Genomic DNA, 21,004 nt, shown 5'->3' with positions numbered 1-21,004 from the left:
ATTTTTATTTGAAATTTACAAGCTTTCGGAGGCTTCCTCCTTCCTCAGGTAAATGTTCAGGAGCTCCTCGAAGCCTACGCATTTATACATATAGAACAATACATGGTGTTTACAGACTGCCCCTGCAACTGCCCGTTGCCAAGGCAATCACCGTGTTCAGACAGAGAGGTGTCACCTGCAGAACCCCCGAATACACAAAAAAACAAACAGGGAAAAAAACAGAGAGAGGCAGAAACATCCGGAAGGCAGAGAAAGCCAGCAAATGACCCATTATATTAAAAACAGATAACCTTTATTCGCTGGTGGGGTTACGTGCAGCGTGACATGAACCCAAGATCCCGGTTGAGGCCGTCCTCATGGGTGCGGAACTTGGCTATCAATTTCTGCTCGACGATTTTGCGTTGTCGTGTGTCTCGAAGGCCGCCTTGGAGAACGCTTACCCGAAGGCAAACCAGCGGACAAAGGAGGAGCCATCATCATACAGAACAGAACGGACTATTGCAAAGAAGCATACCGACAACTGGACAACCAGGAACACTACAGACAGTTACCCGCAGATCCGACCAAAGAACACACCCATCAGCTCAACAAACTGATCAAGACCTTCGATCCAGACCTTCAAAACATCCTACGCACTCTCATCCCACGTACTCCCCGCGTGGGAGACTTCTACTGCCTCCCAAAGATACACAAAGCCAACACACCCGGACGTCCTATCGTATCAGGCAACGGAACCCTGTGTGAGAACCTCTCTGGATACATCGAGGGCATCCTGAAACCCATCGTGCAGGGAACCCCCAGCTTCTGTCGCGACACTACAGACTTCCTACAAAAACTCAGTACCCACGGACCTGTTGAACCAGGAACACTTCTCACCACGATGGACGTCTCGGCACTCTACACCAGTATCCCCCACGATGACGGCATCGCTGCGACGGCATCAATACTCAACACCAACAACAGCCAATCTCCAGATGCCATCCTACAACTCATCCGCTTCATCCTGGATCACAATGTCTTCACCTTCGATAACCAGCTCTTTACCCAAACACACGGAACAGCCATGGGGACCAAATTCGCCCCAATACGCCAACATTTTCATGCACAAGTTCGAGCACGACTTCTTCACTGCACAGGACCTCCAACCAACGCTATACACCAGATACATCGACGACATTTTCTTTCTATGGACCCACGGCGAAGAATCACTAAAGAGACTACAGGATAACATCAACAAGTTCCATCCCACCATCAAGCTCACCATGGACTACTCCTCAGAATTGGTTTCTTTCTTGGACACACGAATCTCCATCAAAGACGGGCACCTCAGCACCTCACTCTACCGCAAGCCCACGGACAACCTCATGATGCTCCACTTTTCCAGCTTCCACCCTAACCACGTCAAAGAGGCCATCCCCTATGGACAGGCCCTGCGAATACACAGGGTCTGCTCAGACGAGGAGGAACGCGATGGACACCTACAGACGCTGAAAGACGCCCTAGTAAGAACGGGATATGACGCACGACTCGTTGATCGACAGTTCTGACGGGCCACAGCGAAAAATCGCATAGACCTCCTCAGAAGACAAACACGGGACGCAACCAACAGAGTACCCTTCGTCGTCCAGTACTTCCCCGGGGCGGAGAAACTACGCCATGTTCTCCGCAGCCTTCAACATGTCATCGATGACGACGAACACCTCACTAAGGCCATCCCCACACCTCCACTACTCGCCTTCAAACAGCCACCCAACCTCAAACAGACCATCGTTCGCAGCAAATTACCCAGCTTTCAGGAGAACAACGTCCACGACACCACACAACCCTGCCACGGTAACCTCTGCAAGACATGCCAGATCATCGACACAGATACCACCATCACACGAGAGGACACCACCCACCAGGTACATGGTTCATACTCCTGTGACTCGGCCAACGTTGTCTACCTCATACGTTGCAGGAAAGGATGCCCCAGAGCATGGTACATTGGCGAGACCATGCAGACACTGCGACAACGGATGAACAGACACCGCGCAACAATCGCCAGACAGGAGGGTTCCCTCCCAGTCGGGGAACACTTCAACAGTCAAGGGCATTCAGCCACCGACCTTCGGGTAAGCGTTCTCCAAGGCGGCCTTCGAGACACACGACAACGCAAAATCGTCGAGCAGAAATTGATAGCCAAGTTCCGCACCCATGAGGGCGGCCTCAACCGGGATCTTGGGTTCATGTCACGCTACACGTAACCCCACCAGCGCAAAAAGAGTTATCTGTTTTTAATACAACTGGTCATTCTCTCTCTTTCTCTGCCTTTCGGATGTTTCTCTCTCTCTCTCTCTGTCTTTGTGTTCTGACTGTTTGTGTATTCAGTAGTCTTGTATGTAATGTCTCTCTGTCTGAACACTATTCAACTCCTTTGATTGCCTTGACAACAGGCAGTTGGAAAGATTATCTGTAATCATCAGGCATTGTTCTCTGACTATATATGCTGTAACTTTATGGAATCCCACACTCACCTGACGAAGGAGGAAGCCTCCGAAGGCTTGTGATTTCAAATAAAGCTGTTGGACTATAACCTGGTGTAAGATTCCTGACATTTGTCCCCCCCAGTCCATCACCGGCATCTCCACATCACAACTGTAGCAAAACATCTCGACTTTTATATTCCATTCCCCTTGCAATAAATGACGACATTCCATTTACCTTCCTAATCACTTACTGTAACTGCATACTAACTTTGAGATTCATGTACTAGGACACCCAGATCCCTCTGTACCTCAGAGTTCTGCAATCTCTCTCCATTTAAATAGTATACTGCTTTTCTATTCCTCCTGTCAAAGTGGACAAGTTCACATTTTCCTACATTATACTCCATCTGCCACATTTTTGCCCACTCACTGAACCTGTCTATATCCCTTTACAGACTCCTTGGGGGGAAATTGGAAAAGGGGCCGTTGTGGGCGATGGTAACGCGATGCAGAATTACCCCGCGTCCGACAGACCCTGCGCGGGCAGGACGCAAGTTTGGACCGGAGCGATTACCCGCAATCGGCGTTCCAGTCCAGGCCGCGCACGGGGAATCGATGCAAGTCACACTTTCCACCACCAGAGGGAGCTCAATCTCTTAAAGGGAGGATGTTGCTTAGAAATATCTTAAAGGGAGCTGGTACCTGTTATTTGCTGAAAATAACAGTCAACTGTCTGCACGGAGTCTGAACAGAGATCAGACATCGCACATGTAAAACACAGATGCAGGTCCCATCCCTATGTTTGCACACTGATGAGTTATGTTGAAACATTGAATAAAGGTTGTGCACTATTAAATCCCACATCCTCCAATCTGCACCCCAGACCTCACCAATCGGAGTTGGTACCAGGCCTGTGAGAGTGAGTGCACCAAGGTTCTCTGCTGCTGGACTAGAGACCTTGGGTGCAAGATAAGGACAGAAGGAGGGACATCCTATATCCGCAGGGGTGGGGGGCAGGGGGGGGGGGTGCAAGATGCCCTCCAGACATATACGCAAAAGGCAGTGGGAGGCAGCGGGGGACGAAGTCAATGCTAGGCCCACAGCATCATGAACATGGAGGCAGTGCAGGAAGAAGTTCAATGCTCTGACATGAGTGGGCAAGGTGAGTGAGGTCAACTGTCAAGTGGTGTCTCGGGGTGTTTATCGGGGTGTCAGGCAGTGACTAGTGGGGTACCGCAGGGATCAGTGCTTGGGCCCCAGCTATTCACAATATATATCAATGATTTGGACGAGGGAACTGAATGTAACATTTCCAAGTTTGCAAACGACACAAAGCTGGGGTGGAATGTGAGCTGTGAGGAGGATACAAAGAGGCTCCAATGTGATTTAGACAAGTTGGGTGAGTGGGCAAGAACATGGCAGATGCAGTATAACGTGGATAAATGTGAGGTTATCCACTTTGGTTGTAAAAACAGAAAGGCAGATTATTATCTGAATGGTGATAGATTGGGAAAAGGGGAGGTGCAACGAGACCTGGGTGTCCTTGTACACCAGTCGCTGAAAGCGAACATTCAGGTGCAGCAAGCAGTTAGGAAGGCGAATGGTATGTTGGCCTTCATTGCAAGAGAATTTGAGTACAGGAACAGGGATGTCTTACTGCAGTTATACAGGGCCTTGGTGAGACCACATCTGGAGTATTGTGTGCAGTTTTGGTCTCCTTATCTGAGGAAGGATGTCCTTGCCATGGAGGGAGTGCAACGAAGGTTTACCAGACTGATTCCTGGGATGGCAGGACTGACGTATGAGGAGAGATTGGGTCGACTAGGCCTATATTCACTAGAGTTTAGAAGAATGAGAGGTGATCTCATCGAAACATATAAAATTCTAACAGGACTAGACAGACTAGATACAGGGAGGATGTTCCTGATGGCTGGGGAGTCCAGAACCAGGGGTCACAGTCTCAGGATACGGGGTATGACATTTAGAACCGAGATGAGGAGAAATTTCTTCACTCAGAGGGTGGTGAACCTGTGGAATTCTCTACCACAGAAGGCAGTGGAGGCCAAGTCATTAGATGTATTCAAGAAGGAGATAGATATATTTCTTAATGCTAAAGGGATCAAGGGATATGGGGAAAAAGCGGGAACAGGGCACTGAGTTAGACGATCAGCCATGATCATTTTGAATGGCGGAGCAGGCCCGAAGGGCCGAATGGCCTACTCTTGCTCCTATTTTCTATGTTTCTATGTCTCCCACCAACTGCCCCACCCACTACACCCCCCCATCACCCACATACCAACAAACTCTTTCCATCAGTACTCAACTCTTCCAATCAGATGCTTCCTCTCACCCTTACACATTACCACTGTTTCAAGCCGCCCACCCACAACTCACAGGCCACACACACTGGCAGCTATTCAGCCATGACAGGCACATCACCCAGACACACGTCCCGCTTTCTTGCAGGAGAAGGTGGCGCATATCAAGAGGCAGCAAGTGGCAGTGGCATTTAGCCCCTCGAGCCTGTTCCGCCATTCAATGAGATCATGGTGGACCTGTGACCTAACTCCATATACCCGTCTTAGCCCCATATCCCTTAATACCCTTGGTTACAGAAATCGATCAATCTCAGATTTAACATTCACACGCGAGCGAGCATCAACTGCCGTCTGCAGAAGAGAGTTCCAAACATCTCCCACCCTTTGCGTGTAGAAGCATTTCCTAACTTCACTCCTGCCCGTCCTGGCTCTAAATGTTAGTCTATGTCCCCGGGTCCCAGTATTGAGGTCTAGGAGACCTCCAAAAACAGTTACAAATGTCTCGCCAGCCAGAGGCAATAATCCAGCCACTAACCTGTAAATCCTGCATGGTCCCTTTAAATAGCGCCGGTGGGGGGTCCTCCAGACACTCTGACACGGTCAGATGGTCGGGGTTAAGACTGTGCGTTGAGTTGAGCGTTAAGTCCCAAAATGGTGTCTATCACTTTAAATCAGCGTTGTTCACTGATTGAAGCCATTTTCTCCCCACTTTACATGATTCCAGCGTTCGTTACCTGCGCCTGCGCTAACTCCGAGACCAAGATGGCGTCCGGTGCACGTCACGCAGGAAACGTGCGTGCGCATTCAAGACTCCATCTTGGATGTCAGAGAGGCCGTGTAGCGCCGAAACAACGGGCGCGACACGGCCCAATTTGGCGACCCTTCTGTCCTCTTCACAACTTTACTTTCCCACCAACCTTTGTGTCATCAGCAAAGGTTCATGAACCTGCTGACTGAATACTGTGAGTGTGCGGGATCAAAGGTCAAAGCTATTGTCCAGCAAAAGGCCGAATCTGATGCTGACAGTTCAGTGAGACATTGGACCCTGATCAAAACTAACATCAACAACGAGGAAACCAGGATAGCAGGGGTTCCAGGGGTTCCAGGGGTTCCAGGGGTTCCAGTCAGCCCAGTATATGGAGCGGTGCGACACTGGGCCGTGTCGTTCAAGGAAAATCCAGCTCAAGGACTTCACTGTCCCTTTGACCAGATCCCTGATAGACAGCAGTGTGGTCAGTGTCAGTGGTCAGTGTGGTCAGTGTCTGTGGTCAGTGTGGTCAGTGTCTGTGGTCAGTGTCTGTGGTCAGTGTGGTCAGTGTCTGTGGTCAGTGTCTGTGGTCAGTGTGGTCAGTGTCTGTGGTCAGTGTCTGTTGTCAGTGTCTGTGGTCAGTGTCTGTGGTCAGTGTGGTCAGTGTCTGTTGTCAGTGTCTGTGGTCAGTGTGGTCAGTGTCTGTGGTCAGTGTGGTCAGTGTCTGTGGTCAGTGTCTGTGGTCAGTGTGGTCAGTGTCTGTGGTCAGTGTCTGTTGTCAGTGTCTGTTGTCAGTGTCTGTGGTCAGTGTCTGTTGTCAGTGTTTGTGGTCAGTGTTTGTGGTCAGTGTCAGTGGTCAGTGTTTGTGGTCAGTGTTTGTGGTCAGTGTCAGTGGTCAGTGTCTGTTGTCAGTGTTTGTGGTCAGTGTCTGTGGTCAGTGTTTGTGGTCAGTGTCTGTTGTCAGTGTTTGTGGTCAGTGTTTGTGGTCAGTGTCAGTGGTCAGTGTTTGTGGTCAGTGTTTGTGGTCAGTGTCAGTGGTCAGTGTCTGTTGTCAGTGTTTGTGGTCAGTGTCTGTGGTCAGTGTTTGTGGTCAGTGTCTGTGGTCAGTGTTTGTGGTCAGTGTCTGTGGTCAGTGTTTGTGGTCAGTGTCTGTGGTCAGTGTCTGTGGTCAGTGTGGTCAGTGTCTGTTGTCAGTGTTTGTGGTCAGTGTCTGTGGTCAGTGTCTGTGGTCATTGTGGTCAGTGTCTGTGGTCAGTGTCTGTGGTCAGTGTTTGTGGTCAGTGTCTGTTGTCAGTGTTTGTGGTCAGTGCCTGTGGTCAGTGTGGTCAGTGTCTGTGGTCAGTGTCTGTGGTCAGTGTGGTCAGTGTCTGTGGTCAGTGTGGTCAGTGTGGTCAGTGTCTGTGGTCAGTGTGGTCAGTGTCTGTGGTCAGTGTCTGTTGTCAGTGTTTGTGGTCAGTGTCTGTTGTCAGTGTTTGTGGTCAGTGTCTGTGGTCAGTGTGGTCAGTGTCTGTGGTCAGTGTGGTCAGTGTGGTCAGTGTCTGTGGTTAGTGTCTGTGGTCAGTGTGGTCAGTGTCTGTGGTCAGTGTCTGTTGTCAGTGTCTGTGGTCAGTGTCTGTTGTCAGTGTTTGTGGTCAGTGTTTGTGGTCAGTGTCAGTGGTCAGTGTCTGTTGTCAGTGTTTGTGGTCAGTGTCTGTTGTCAGTGTTTGTGGTCAGTGTCTGTGGTCAGTGTTTGTGGTCAGTGTCTGTTGTCAGTGTTTGTGGTCAGTGTCTGTGGTCAGTGTGGTCAGTGTCTGTGGTCAGTGTCTGTGGTCAGTGTGGTCAGTGTCTGTGGTCAGTGTGGTCAGTGTGGTCAGTGTCTGTGGTCAGTGTGGTCAGTGTCTGTGGTCAGTGTCTGTTGTCAGTGTTTGTGGTCAGTGTCTGTTGTCAGTGTTTGTGGTCAGTGTCTGTGGTCAGTGTGGTCAGTGTCTGTGGTCAGTGTGGTCAGTGTGGTCAGTGTCTGTGGTTAGTGTCTGTGGTCAGTGTGGTCAGTGTCTGTGGTCAGTGTCTGTGGTCAGTGTCTGTGGTCAGTGTGGTCAGTGTCTGTGGTCAGTGTCTGTGGTCAGTGTTTGTGGTCAGTGTCTGTGGTCAGTGTGGTCAGTGTCTGTGGTCAGTGTCTGTGGTCAGTGTGGTCAGTGTCTGTGGTCAGTGTTTGTGGTCAGTGTGGTCAGTGTCTGTGGTCAGTGTCTGTGGTCAGTGTGGTCAGTGTCTGTGGTCAGTGTTTGTGGTCAGTGTGGTCAGTGTCTGTGGTCAGTGTCTGTGGTCAGTGTTTGTGGTCAGTGTCTGTGGTCAGTGTGGTCAGTGTCTGTGGTCAGTGTCTGTGGTCAGTGTTTGTGGTCAGTGTCTGTGGTCAATGTGGTCAGTGTGGTCAGTGTTTGTGGTCAGTGTGGTCAGTGTCTGTGGTCAGTGTCTGTGGTCAGTGTGGTCAGTGTCTGTTGTCAGTGTCTGTGGTCAGTGTGGTCAGTGTCTGTGGTCAGCGTCTGTGGTCAGTGTCAGTGGTCAGTGTGGTCAGTGTCTGTGGTCAGTGTCAGTGGTCAGTGTGGTCAGTGTCTGTGGTCAGTGTCTGTGGTCAGTGTGGTCAGTGTCTGTTGTCAGTGTCTGTGGTCAGTGTGGTCAGTGTCTGTGGTCAGTGTCAGTGGTCAGTGTTTGTGGTCAGTGTCAGTGGTCAGTGTCTGTGGTCAGTGTCAGTGGTCAGTGTCTGTGGTCAGTGTCAGTGGTCAGTGTGGTCAGTGTCTGTGGTCAGTGTGGTCAGTGTCTGTGGTCAGTGTCAGTGGTCAGTGTCTGTGGTCAGTGTGGTCAGTGTCTGTGGTCAGTGTCAGTGTGGCCAGTGTCTGTGGTCAGTGTGGTCAGTGTCTGTGGTCAGTGTCAGTGGTCAGTGTGGTCAGTGTCTGTGGTCAGTGTCAGTGTGGTCAGTGTCTGTGGTCAGTGTGGTCAGTGTCTGTGGTCAGTGTCTGTGGTTATTGTGGTCAGTGTCTGTTGTCAGTGTCTGTGGTCAGTGTTTGTGGTCAGTGTCTGTGGTCAGTGTGGTCAGTGTCTGTGGTCAGTGTCAGTGGTCAGTGTCTGTGGTCAGTGTCAGTGGTCAGTGTCTGTGGTCAGTGTCAGTGGTCAGTGTGGTCAGTGTCTGTGGTCAGTGTGGTCAGTGTCTGTGGTCAGTGTCAGTGGTCAGTGTCTGTGGTCAGTGTCTGTGGTCAGTGTCAGTGGTCAGTGTCTGTGGTCAGTGTCAGTGGTCAGTGTGGTCAGTGTCTGTGGTCAGTGTGGTCAGTGTCTGTGGTCAGTGTCAGTGTGGCCAGTGTCTGTGGTCAGTGTGGTCAGTGTCTGTGGTCAGTGTCAGTGGTCAGTGTGGTCAGTGTCTGTGGTCAGTGTCAGTGTGGTCAGTGTCTGTGGTCAGTGTGGTCAGTGTCTGTGGTCAGTGTCTGTGGTTATTGTGGTCAGTGTCTGTTGTCAGTGTCTGTGGTCAGTGTTTGTGGTCAGTGTCTGTGGTCAGTGTCTGTGGTCAGTGTGGTCAGTGTCTGTGGCCAGTGTCTGTGGTCAGTGTGGTCAGTGTCTGTGGTCATTGTCTGTGGTCAGTGTGGTCAGTGTCTGTGGTCAGTGTCTGTTGTCAGTGTTTGTGGTCAGTGTGGTCAGTGTCTGTTGTCAGTGTCTGTGGTCAGTGTGGTCAGTGTCTGTGGTCAGTGTGGTCAGTGTCTGTTGTCAGTGTCTGTGGTCAGTGTGGTCAGTGTCTGTGGTCAGTGTGGTCAGTGTTTGTGGTCAGTGTCTGTGGTCAGTGTTTGTGGTCAGTGTCTGTGGTCAGTGTTGTCAGTGTCTGTGGTCAGTGTGGTCAGTGTGGTCAGTGTCTGTGGTCAGTGTCTGTGGTCAGTGTCTGTGGTCAGTGTGGTCAGTGTCTGTGGTCAGTGTGGTCAGTGTTTGTGGTCAGTGTCTGTGGTCAGTGTCTGTGGTCAGTGTGGTCAATGTCTGTGGTCAGTGTCTGTTGTCAGTGTGGTCAGTGTCAGTGGTCAGTGTCTGTGGTCAGTGTCTGTGGTCAGTGTTTGTGGTCAGTGTGGTCAGTGTCTGTGGTCAGTGTCTGTGGTCAGTCTGGTCAGTGTCTGTGGTCAGTGTTTGTGGTCAGTGTGGTCAGTGTCTGTGGTCAGTGCCTGTGGTCAGTGTGGTCAGTGTCTGTGGTCAGTGCCTGTGGTCAGTGTGGTCAGTGTCTGTGGTCAGTGTCTGTGGTCAGTGTGGTCAGTGTCTGTGGTCAGTGTCTGTGGTCAGTCTGGTCAGTGTCTGTGGTCAGTGTTTGTGGTCAGTGTGGTCAGTGTCTGTGGTCAGTGCCTGTGGTCAGTGTGGTCAGTGTCTGTGGTCAGTGCCTGTGGTCAGTGTGGTCAGTGTCTGTGGTCAGTGTCTGTGGTCAGTGTGGTCAGTGTCTGTGGTCAGTGTCTGTGGTCAGTAGAATCATAGAAGTTTACAACATGGAAACAGGCCCTTCGGCCCAACATGTCCATGTCGCCCAGTTTATACCACTAAGCTAGTCCCAATTGCCTGCACTTGGCCCACATCCCTCTATACCCATCTTACCCATGGAACTGTCCAAATGCTTTTTAAAAGACAAAATTGTACCCGCCTCTACTACTGCCTCTGGCAGCTCGTTCCAGATACTCACCACCCTTTGAGTGAAAAAATTGCCCCTCTGGACCCTTTTGTATCTCTCCCCTCTCACCTTAAATCTGTGCCCCCTCGTTATAGACTCCCCAACCTTTGGGAAAAGATTTTGACTATCTACCTTATCTATGCCCCTCATTATTTTATAGACTTCTATAAGATCACCCCAAAACCTCCTACTCTCCAGGGAAAAAAGTCCCAGTCTATCTAACCTCTCCCTATAAGTCAGTGTGGTCAGTGTTTGTGGTCAGTGTCTATGGTCAGTGTGGTCAGTGTCTGTGGTCAGTGTGGTCAGTGTCTGTGGTCAGTGTGGTCAGTTTCTGTGGTCAGTGTGGTCAGTTTCTGTTGTCAGTGTCTGTGGTCAGTGTCTGTGGTTAGTGTGATCGGTGAGTGTGATCAGTGTGATCGGTGAGTGTGATCGGTGAGTGTGGTCAGTGTGATCGGTGAGTGTGATCAGTGAGTGTGATCAGTGTGATCGGTGAGTGTGATCGGTGAGCGTGATCAGTGTGATCGGTGAGTGTGATCGGTCAGTGTGATCGGTGAGTGTGATCGGTGAGTGTGATCAGTGAGTGTGGTCAGTGTGATCGGTGAGTGTGATCGGTGAGTGTGATCAGTGAGTGTGATCAGTGTGATCGGTGAGTGTGATCAGTGAGTGTGATCAGTGTGATCGGTGAGTGTGATCAGTGAGTGTGATCAGTGTGATCGGTGAGTGTGATCAGTGAGTGTGCTCAGTGTGATCGGTGAGTGTCATCGGTGAGTGTCATCAGTGAGTGTCATCAGTGAGTGTGATCAGTGTGATCGGTGAGTGTGATCAGTGAGTGTGATCAGTGTGATCAGTGAGTGTGATCAGTGTGATCAGTGAGTGTGATCGGTGAGTGTGATCAGTGTGATCGTTGAGTGTGATCGTTGAGTGTGATCAGTGAGTGTGATCGGTGAGTGTGATCGGTGAGTGTGATCGGTGTGATCAGTGAGTGTGATCAGTGAGTGTGATCAGTGTGATCAGTGAGTGTGATCAGTGTGATCAGTGAGTGTGATCGGTGAGTGTGATCAGTGTGATCGTTGAGTGTGATCGTTGAGTGTGATCAGTGAGTGTGATCGGTGAGTGTGATCAGTGAGTGTGATCGGTGAGTGTGATCGGTGTGATCAGTGAGTGTGATCAGTGAGTGTGATCAGTGAGTGCGATCGGTAAGTGTGATCAGTGAGTGCGATCGGTGAGTGTGATCAGTGTGATCGGTGAGTGTGATCGGTGAGTGTGATCAGTGTGATCGGTGAGTGTGATCAGTGAGTGTGATCAGTGTGATCAGTGAGTGTGATCAGTGAGTGTGATCAGTGTGATCGGTGAGTGTGATCAGTGAGTGTGATCAGTGTGATCAGTGAGTGTGATCAGTGTGATCAGTGAGTGTGATCGGTGAGTGTGATCAGTGTGATCAGTGAGTGTGATCAGTGAATGTGATCAGTGAGTGCGATCGGTAAGTGTGATCAGTGAGTGCGATCGGTGAGTGTGATCAGTGTGATCGGTGAGTGTGATCGGTGAGTGTGATCAGTGTGATCAGTGAGTGTGATCGGTGAGTGTGATCGGTGAGTGTGATCAGTGAGTGTGATCGGTGAGTGTGATCAGTGTGATCAGTGAGTGTGATCGGTGAGTGTGATCAGTGTGATCAGTGAGTGTGATCGGTGAGTGTGATCAGTGTGATCGGTGAGTGTGATCGGTGAGTGTGATCGGTGTGATCAGTGAGTGTGATCGGTGAGTGTGAACAGTGTGATCGGTGAGTGTGATCAGTGAGTGTGATCGGTGAGTGTGAACAGTGTGATCGGTGAGTGTGATCAGTGAGTGTGATCGGTGAGTGTGAACAGTGTGATCGGTGAGTGTGATCAGTGAGTCTGATCGGTGAGTGTGATCAGTGTGATCAGTGAGTGTGATCGGTGAGTGTGATCAGTGTGATCGGTGAGTGTGATCGGTGAGTGTGATCGGTGTGATCAGTGAGTGTGATCGGTGAGTGTGATCAGTGTGATCGGTGAGTGTGATCAGTGAGTGTGATCGGTCAGTGTGATCAGTGAGTGTGATCGGTGAGTGTGATCAGTGTGATCGGTGAGTGTGATCGGTGAGTGTGATCAGTGAGTGTGATCAGTGAGTGTGATCAGTGATCCTGAGCCCTACCTGCATTGGGGAGACAGCAGCAGCAGGGGGCGCCCTGGCGGCCGAAATCTGCGATGGGAGACCACTGCCCCCTGGTGGAGAAAACATGTAATTAGTGAGTGAGCAGGAAACTCGGGGCCAATGGGAGAGGCCGGTCCTCACCCTGGCCGGAGGCTCCACCAAATCACTCAAACTGACCATCAACACAAAGCATCAACATGGTGGAAAATAATAGACAACAGGAAGGAGTCAGTGAGAGTGTGAAGGACAAAAGGAGAGGCCAGCAAGGTGAGGGAGGTGAGTGGGAGATTGAGGGAGGTGAGTGGGAGATTGAGGGAGGTGAGTGGGAGATTGAGGGAGATGAGTGGGAGATTGAGGGAGGTGAGTGGGTGACGGGGGAGGTGAGTGGGTGAATGGAGGGAGGTGAGTGGGTGAATGGGGGGAGGTGAGTGGGTGAATGGAGGGAGGTGAGTGGGTGAATGGGGGGAGGTGAGTGAGTGAATGGGGGGAGGTGAGTGAGTGAATGGGGGGAGGTGAGTGAGTGAATGGAGGGAGGTGAGTGGGTGAATGAGGGAGGTGAGTGGGTGAATGGGGGGAGGTGAGTGGGTGAATGAGGGAGGTGAGTGGGGGAATGGAGGGAGGTGAGTAGGGGAATGGGGGAGGTGAGTGGGTGAATGAGGGAGGTGAGTGGGGGAATGAGGGAGGTGAGTGGGTGAATGAGGGAGGTGAGTGGGTGAATGGGGAGGTGAGTGGGTGAATGAGGGAGGTGAACGTGTGAATGGAGGGAGGTGAGTGGGTGAATGAGGGAGGTGAGTGGGTGAATGAGGGAGGTGAACGTGTGAATGGAGGGAGGTGAGTGGGGGAATGGAGGGAGGTGAGTGAGTGAATGGAGGGAGGTGAGTGGATGACGGGGGAGGTGAGTGGGTGACGGGGGAGGTGAGTGGGGGAATGAGGGAGGTGAGTGGGTGAATGAGGGAGGTGAGTGGGTGAATGGAGGGAGGTGAGTGGGTGAATGAGGGAGGTGAGTGGGTGAATGAGGGAAGTGAGTGGGGGAATGAGGGAGGTGAGTGGGTGAATGAGGGAGGTGAACGTGTGAATGGAGGGAGGTGAGTGGGTGAATGAGGGAGGTGAGTGGATGACGGGGGAGGTGAGTAGGTGAATGAGGGAGGTGAGTGGGTGAATGAGGGAGGTGAGTGGGTGAATGAGGGAGGTGAGTGGGTGAATGAGGGAGGTGAGTGGGTGAATGAGGGAGGTGAGTGAGTGAATGAGGGGAGGTGAGTGGGTGAATGAGGGAGGTGAGTGGGTGAATGAGGGAGGTGAGTGGGTGAATGAGGGAGGTGAGTGGGTGAATGAGGGAAGTGAGTGGGTGAATGAGGGAGGTGAGTGGGTGACGGGGGAGGTGAGTAGGTGAATGAGGGAGGTGAGTGGGTGAATGAGGGAGGTGAGTGGGTGAATGAGGGGAGGTGAGTGGGTGACGGGGGAGGTGAGTGGGTGAATGAGGGAGGTGAGTGGGTGAATGAGGGAGGTGAGTGGGTGAATGAGGGGAGGTGAGTGGGTGAATGAGGGAGGTGAGTAGGTGACAGGGAAGGTGAGTAGGTGAATGAGGGAGGTGAGTGGGTGAATGGAGGGAGGTGAGTGGGGGAATGAGGGAGGTGAGTGGGGGAATGAGGGAGGTGAACGGGTGAATGAGGGAGGTGAGTGGGTGAATGGAGGGAGGTGAGTGGGTGAATGAGGGAGGTGAGTGGGTGAATGAGGGAAGTGAGTGGGGGAATGAGGGAGGTGAGTGGGTGAATGAGGGAGGTGAACGTGTGAATGGAGGGAGGTGAGTGGGTGAATGAGGGAGGTGAGTGGATGACGGGGGAGGTGAGTAGGTGAATGAGGGAGGTGAGTGGGTGAATGAGGGAGGTGAGTGGGTGAATGAGGGAGGTGAGTGGGTGAATGAGGGAGGTGAGTGGGTGAATGAGGGAGGTGAGTGAGTGAATGAGGGGAGGTGAGTGGGTGAATGAGGGAGGTGAGTGGGTGAATGAGGGAGGTGAGTGGGTGAATGAGGGAGGTGAGTGGGTGAATGAGGGAAGTGAGTGGGTGAATGAGGGAGGTGAGTGGGTGACGGGGGAGGTGAGTAGGTGAATGAGGGAGGTGAGTGGGTGAATGAGGGAGGTGAGTGGGTGAATGAGGGGAGGTGAGTGGGTGACGGGGGAGGTGAGTGGGTGAATGAGGGAGGTGAGTGGGTGAATGAGGGAGGTGAGTGGGTGAATGAGGGGAGGTGAGTGGGTGAATGAGGGAGGTGAGTAGGTGACAGGGAAGGTGAGTAGGTGAATGAGGGAGGTGAGTGGGTGAATGGAGGGAGGTGAGTGGGGGAATGAGGGAGGTGAGTGGGGGAATGAGGGAGGTGAACGGGTGAATGAGGGAGGTGAGTGGGTGAATGGAGGGAGGTGAGTGGGTGAATGAGGGAGGTGAGTGGGGGAATGAGGGAGGTGAACGGGTGAATGGAGGGAGGTGAGTGGGTGAATGAGGGAGGTGAGTGGGTGATGGGGGAGGTGAGTGGGGGAATGAGGGAGGTGAACGGGTGAATGGAGGGAGGTGAGTGGGTGAATGAGGGAGGTGAGTGGGTGATGGGGGAGGTGAGTGGGTGAATGAGGGAGGTGAGTGGGTGAATGAGGGAGGTGAGTGGGTGATGGGGGAGGTGAGTGGGGGAATGAGGGGAGGTGAGTGGGGGAATGAGGGAGGTGAGTGGGTGATGGGGGAGGTGAGTGGGTGAATGAGGGAGGTGAGTGGGGGAATGAGGGAGGTGAGTGGGGGAATGAGGGAAGGTGAGTGGGGGAATGAGGGAAGGTGAGTGGGGGAATGAGGGGAGGTGAGTGGGGGAATGAGGGAGGTGAGTGGGTGAATGGGGGAGGTGAGTGGGGGAATGAGGGAGGTGAGTGGGGGAATGAGGGAAGGTGAGTGGGGGAATGAGGGAGGTGAGTGGGTGAATGAGGGAGGTGAGTGGGGGAATGAGGGAAGGTGAGTGGGGGAATGAGGGGAGGTGAGTGGGGGAATGAGGGAGGTGAGTGGGTGAATGAGGGAGGTGAGTGGGGGAATGAGGGAAGGTGAGTGGGGGAATGAGGGAGGTGAGTGGGTGAATGAGGGAGGTGAGTGGGGGAATGAGGGAAGGTGAGTGGGGGAATGAGGGAAGGTGAGTGGGGGAATGAGGGAGGTGAGTGGGTGAATGAGGGAGGTGAGTGGGGGAATGAGGGAAGGTGAGTGGGGGAATGAGGGGAGGTGAGTGGGGGAATGAGGGAGGTGAGTGGGGGAATGAGGGAAGGTGAGTGGGGGAATGAGGGAAGGTGAGTGGGGGAATGAGGGGAGGTGAGTGGGGGAATGAGGGAAGGTGAGTGGGGGAATGAGGGGAGGTGAGTGGGGGAATGAGGGGCCGTGAAATGTAACGTAGCAACAGCTTTGAAAATGTTGCAGTAAATTATTGGTAATCATATTTTGATCAACTCTGCAGCTTTTACTAGTTGGTTTGGTTGGTCATCGAGCAGTAACCCATTATAACTACAATTAATAAACTTTGCACAGTTACCACCAAACTCGCCATTGGTCACATCATGAGCTGCCATAAGTGGTAAAGAGGAGATGGAATCACAGAATTAAGAATCCCCCACGACCCTGACACATCCGTCCCATGCAGACTGGAACCACGAGCAGAGTGTTACTGTACCTGGGAGCGAGCTGTCAAAGGATCTGATCAGTGTTTTGACTTTGGGAGAAGGTTCTGGGGGGATTCGGCCGATGGTCCTTCTCTGCCCCGAGGTCTCCGTGTCACCTCCCAACGCCTCCAAAATCAAGTCTTTGTTCTTTGCCCTGAGAGCAAGTGAGGCAAAGATTGGACCCAGTACAAGACTTGCAGGCCTCAGGCCTTGGAATACAAAAATATTAGTGAGCCCATGGACTTAGAGCAGAAAGCCAGAGTCGTTCCCGGATGGATACTATTTAAACCAGAGAGGGAGCTCCGCTCACTGCATATCCTGTCTGACTGTCAAATGGCACCAATCTGTCAGAGCAGCCCCTGCATGGAACTGAACAGCGCCTCGTGACACTGCAACGGCCTCTCGCCGGTCAATTCGATAATTCGAGTTCAGGATGTTTTCCTTTTCCCAGAGGCCTGTTGACCTTTGGAATAGGCTCCTGATTCACTGCAAACATTCCAAAGTGAACTGGAGACTTCCCAAAGGAGACCAATATCACTGGGTACGAGAGGTGGGAGTGACGATCACTGGGTACGAGAGGTGGGAGTGACGATCGCTGGGTACGAGAGGTGGGAGTGACGATCGCTGGGTACGAGAGGTGGGAGTGACGATCGCTGGGTACGAGAGGTGGGAGTGACGATCGCTGGGTACGAGAGGTGGGAGTGACGATCGCTGGGTACGAGAGGTGGGAGTGACGATCGCTGGGTACGAGAGGTGGGAGTGACGATCGCTGGGTACGAGAGGTGGGAGTGACGATCGCTGGGTACGAGAGGTGGGAGTGACGATCGCTGGGTACGAGAGGTGGGAGTGACTTTGGAGGATGTGCCTCAGGCTCAGCGTTATCGCCTGGAACTCGTTTTTGATCATTTTCCGAGGGTCAGAATGGTTGGAGGGTTTTTAATCTGGATTTTTGCCTCTCCCGGGGATTACACCCCCCCCCAGGAATGGGGAACGCTGGGGGTCACAACAATCACTAACAACGGGACTGAACAGGACAGGACAGAACTGGGTCAGGGGTCAGGATAGAAGTGGGTCAGGGGTCAGGGTCAGAATAGGAGTGCAGCAGGGGTCAGGGGCCAGGAAAGGAGCGGGTCAGCGTTTGCCTCAATTACGATGTATTTTCTCGGTCCCATCAGTAAGTGGTCACTCAATCTGAATCGTGAGAGACGCAGAAAGGTTTCACCTTTACCTCGTGCCAACAGTTTGCATTTTAGACATTTCTCTCAGAAACGGGCAGCGGGAATTATATCAGCTGACACGACAGAGAGAACGGAGTGACTGGGCCCTCACAGTCTGACACACACTTCAGACCCTCCTCACGGTCTGAAACAGCCCAAAGAGTCTCTTCATTACATGTCATAGCCGGGGTCCACCGTGTGAATCCTACTCACCTTAAACTGACTGCCACAGCAAGACAAAGCTCGGCCTGGGAGAAACTCATCCTCACATGAAGCCTGAGAGAAGGGTCACTCACTGTAACTGTACAGAGTCCCTGTTTATTCAGGGTGAGGGTCACTCACTGTGTAACTGTACAGAGTCCCTGTTTATTCAGGGTGAGGGTCACTCACTGTAACTGTAGAGTCCCCGTTTATTCAGGGTGAGTGTCACTCACTGTGTAACTGTACAGAGTCCCTGTTTATTCAGGGTGAGGGTCACTCACTGTGTAACTGTACAGAGTCCCTGTTTATTCAGGGTGAGGGTCACTCACTGTGTAACTGTACAGAGTCCCTGTTTATTCAGGGTGAGGGTCACTCACTGTAACTGTAGAGTCCCCGTTTATTCAGGGTGAGTGTCACTCACTGTGTAACTGTACAGAGTCCCTGTTTATTCAGGGTGAGGGTCACTCACTGTGTAACTGTACAGAGTCCCTGTTTATTCAGGGTGAGGGTCACTCACTGTGTCACTGTACAGAGTCCCTGTTTATTCAGGGTGAGGGTCACTCACTGTGTAACTGTACAGAGTCCCTGTTTATTCAGGGTGAGGGTCACTCACTGTAACTGTACAGAGTCCCTGTTTATTCAGGGTGAGGGTCACTCACTGTAACTGTACAGAGTCCCTGTTTATTCAGGGTGAGGGTCACTCACTGTGTAACTGTACAGAGTCCCTGTTTATTCAGGGTGAGGGTCACTCACTGTGTAACTGTACAGAGTCCCTGTTTATTCAGGGTGAGGGTCACTCACTGTGTAACTGTACAGAGTCCCTGTTTATTCAGGGTGAGGGTCACTCACTGTAACTGTACAGAGTCCCTGTTTATTCAGGGTGAGGGTCACTCACTGTAACTGTACAGAGTCCCTGTTTATTCAGGGTGAGGGTCACTCACTGTGTAACTGTACAGAGTCCCTGTTTATTCAGGGTGAGGGTCACTCGCTGTGTAACTGTACAGAGTCCCTGTTTATTCAGGGTGAGGGTCACTCACTAACTGTACAGAGTCCCTGTTTATTCAGGGTGAGGGTCACTCACTGTAACTGTACAGAGTCCCTGTTTATTCAGGGTGAGGGTCACTCACTGTGTAACTGTACAGAGTCCCTGTTTATTCAGGGTGAGGGTCACTCACTGTGTAACTGTACAGAGTCCCTGTTTATTCAGGGTGAGGGTCACTCACTGTGTAACTGTACAGAGTCCCTGTTTATTCAGGGTGAGGGTCACTCACTGTGTAACTGTACAGAGTCCCTGTTTATTCAGGGTGAGGGTCACTCACTGTAACTGTACAGAGTCCCTGTTTATTCAGGGTGAGGGTCACTCACTGTAACTGCACAGAGTCCCTGTTTATTCAGGGTGAGGGTCACTCACTAACTGTACAGAGTCCCTGTTTATTCAGGGTGAGGGTCACTCACTGTAACTGTACAGAGTCCCTGTTTATTCAGGGTGAGGGTCACTCACTGTAACTGTACAGAGTCCCTGTTTATTCAGGGTGAGGGTCACTCGCTGTGTAACTGTACAGAGTCCCTGTTTATTCAGGGTGAGGGTCACTCACTAACTGTACAGAGTCCCTGTTTATTCAGGGTGAGGGTCACTCACTGTAACTGTACAGAGTCCCTGTTTATTCAGGGTGAGGGTCACTCACTGTGTAACTGTACAGAGTCCCTGTTTATTCAGGGTGAGGGTCACTCACTGTGTAACTGTACAGAGTCCCTGTTTATTCAGGGTGAGGGTCACTCACTGTAACTGTACAGAGTCCCTGTTTATTCAGGGTGAGGGTCACTCACTGTGTAACTGTACAGAGTCCCTGTTTATTCAGGGTGAGGGTCACTCACTGTAACTGTACAGAGTCCCTGTTTATTCAGGGTGAGGGTCACTCACTGTAACTGTACAGAGTCCCTGTTTATTCAGGGTGAGGGTCACTCACTGTGTAACTGCACAGAGTCCCTGTTTATTCAGGGTGAGGGTCACTCACTAACTGTACAGAGTCCCTGTTTATTCAGGGTGAGGGTCACTCACTGTAACTGTACAGAGTCCCTGTTTATTCAGGGTGAGGGTCACTCACTGTAACTGTACAGAGTGCCTGTTTATTCAGGGTGAGGGTCACTCACTGTGTAACTGTACAGAGTCCCTGTTTATTCAGGGTGAGGGTCACTCACTGTGTAACTGTACAGAGTCCCTGTTTATTCAGGGTGAGGGTCACTCACTGTGTAACTGTACAGAGTCCCTGTTTATTCAGGGTGAGGGTCACTCACTGTGTAACTGTACAGAGTCCCTGTTTATTCAGGGTGAGGGTCACTCACTGTAACTGTACAGAGTCCCTGTTTATTCAGGGTGAGGGTCACTCACTGTGTAACTGTACAGAGTCCCTGTTTATTCAGGGTGAGGGTCACTCACTGTAACTGTACAGAGTCCCTGTTTATTCAGGGTGAGGGTCACTCACTGTAACTGTACAGAGTCCCTGTTTATTCAGGGTGAGGGTCACTCACTGTGTAACTGCACAGAGTCCCTGTTTATTCAGGGTGAGGGTCACTCACTAACTGTACAGAGTCCCTGTTTATTCAGGGTGAGGGTCACTCACTGTAACTGTACAGAGTCCCTGTTTATTCAGGGTGAGGGTCACTCACTGTAACTGTACAGAGTCCCTGTTTATTCAGGGTGAGGGTCACTCGCTGTGTAACTGTACAGAGTCCCTGTTTATTCAGGGTGAGGGTCACTCACTGTGTAACTGTACAGAGTCCCTGTTTATTCAGGGTGAGGGTCACTCACTGTGTAACTGTACAGAGTCCCTGTTTATTCAGGGTGAGGGTCACTCACTGTGTAACTGTACAGAGTCCCTGTTTATTCAGGGTGAGGGTCACTCACTAACTGTACAGAGTCCCTGTTTATTCAGGGTGAGGGTCACTCACTGTAACTGTACAGAGTCCCTGTTTATTCAGGGTGAGGGTCACTCACTAACTGTACAGAGTCCCTGTTTATTCAGGGTGAGGGTCACTCACTGTAACTGTACAGAGTCCCTGTTTATTCAGGGTGAGGGTCACTCACTGTAACTGTACAGAGTCCCTGTTTATTCAGGGTGAGGGTCACTCGCTGTGTAACTGTACAGAGTCCCTGTTTATTCAGGGTGAGGGTCACTCACTAACTGTACAGAGTCCCTGTTTATTCAGGGTGAGGGTCACTCACTGTAACTGTACAGAGTCCCTGTTTATTCAGGGTGAGGGTCACTCACTGTAACTGTACAGAGTGCCTGTTTATTCAGGGTGAGGGTCACTCACTGTGTAACTGTACAGAGTCCCTGTTTATTCAGGGTGAGGGTCACTCACTGTGTAACTGTACAGAGTCCCTGTTTATTCAGGGTGAGGGTCACTCACTGTGTAACTGTACAGAGTCCCTGTTTATTCAGGGTGAGGGTCACTCACTGTGTAACTGTACAGAGTCCCTGTTTATTCAGGGTGAGGGTCACTCACTGTAACTGTACAGAGTCCCTGTTTATTCAGGGTGAGGGTCACTCACTG

At 51.5% G+C, this 21,004-nt stretch overlaps 1 protein-coding gene across 3 annotated transcripts in view; it reads right to left on the bottom strand.

Annotated features, from left to right (window-relative positions):
* Nucleotides 1-21,004, bottom strand: part of specc1 (sperm antigen with calponin homology and coiled-coil domains 1) — a 103,392-nt gene that overhangs the window by 57,739 nt on the left and 24,649 nt on the right. For all 3 annotated transcript variants that reach the window (XM_068008582.1, XM_068008583.1, XM_068008584.1), the window contains exons 5-6: nucleotides 16,043-16,185; nucleotides 12,361-12,431 (exon numbers count right to left, since the gene is read on the bottom strand). In XM_068008582.1, coding sequence (XP_067864683.1) covers nucleotides 12,361-12,431; nucleotides 16,043-16,185 — 214 coding nt within the window. The remainder of the gene's footprint in view (nucleotides 1-12,360; nucleotides 12,432-16,042; nucleotides 16,186-21,004) is intronic.

Source organism: Heptranchias perlo, chromosome 28, assembly GCF_035084215.1.
Source record: "Heptranchias perlo isolate sHepPer1 chromosome 28, sHepPer1.hap1, whole genome shotgun sequence".
In the NCBI taxonomy this organism is placed as follows: Eukaryota; Metazoa; Chordata; class Chondrichthyes; order Hexanchiformes; family Hexanchidae; genus Heptranchias; species Heptranchias perlo.
The sequence above is the reverse complement of the archived record's forward strand: the minus strand, read 5'-3'. Positions and strand labels throughout refer to the sequence as shown.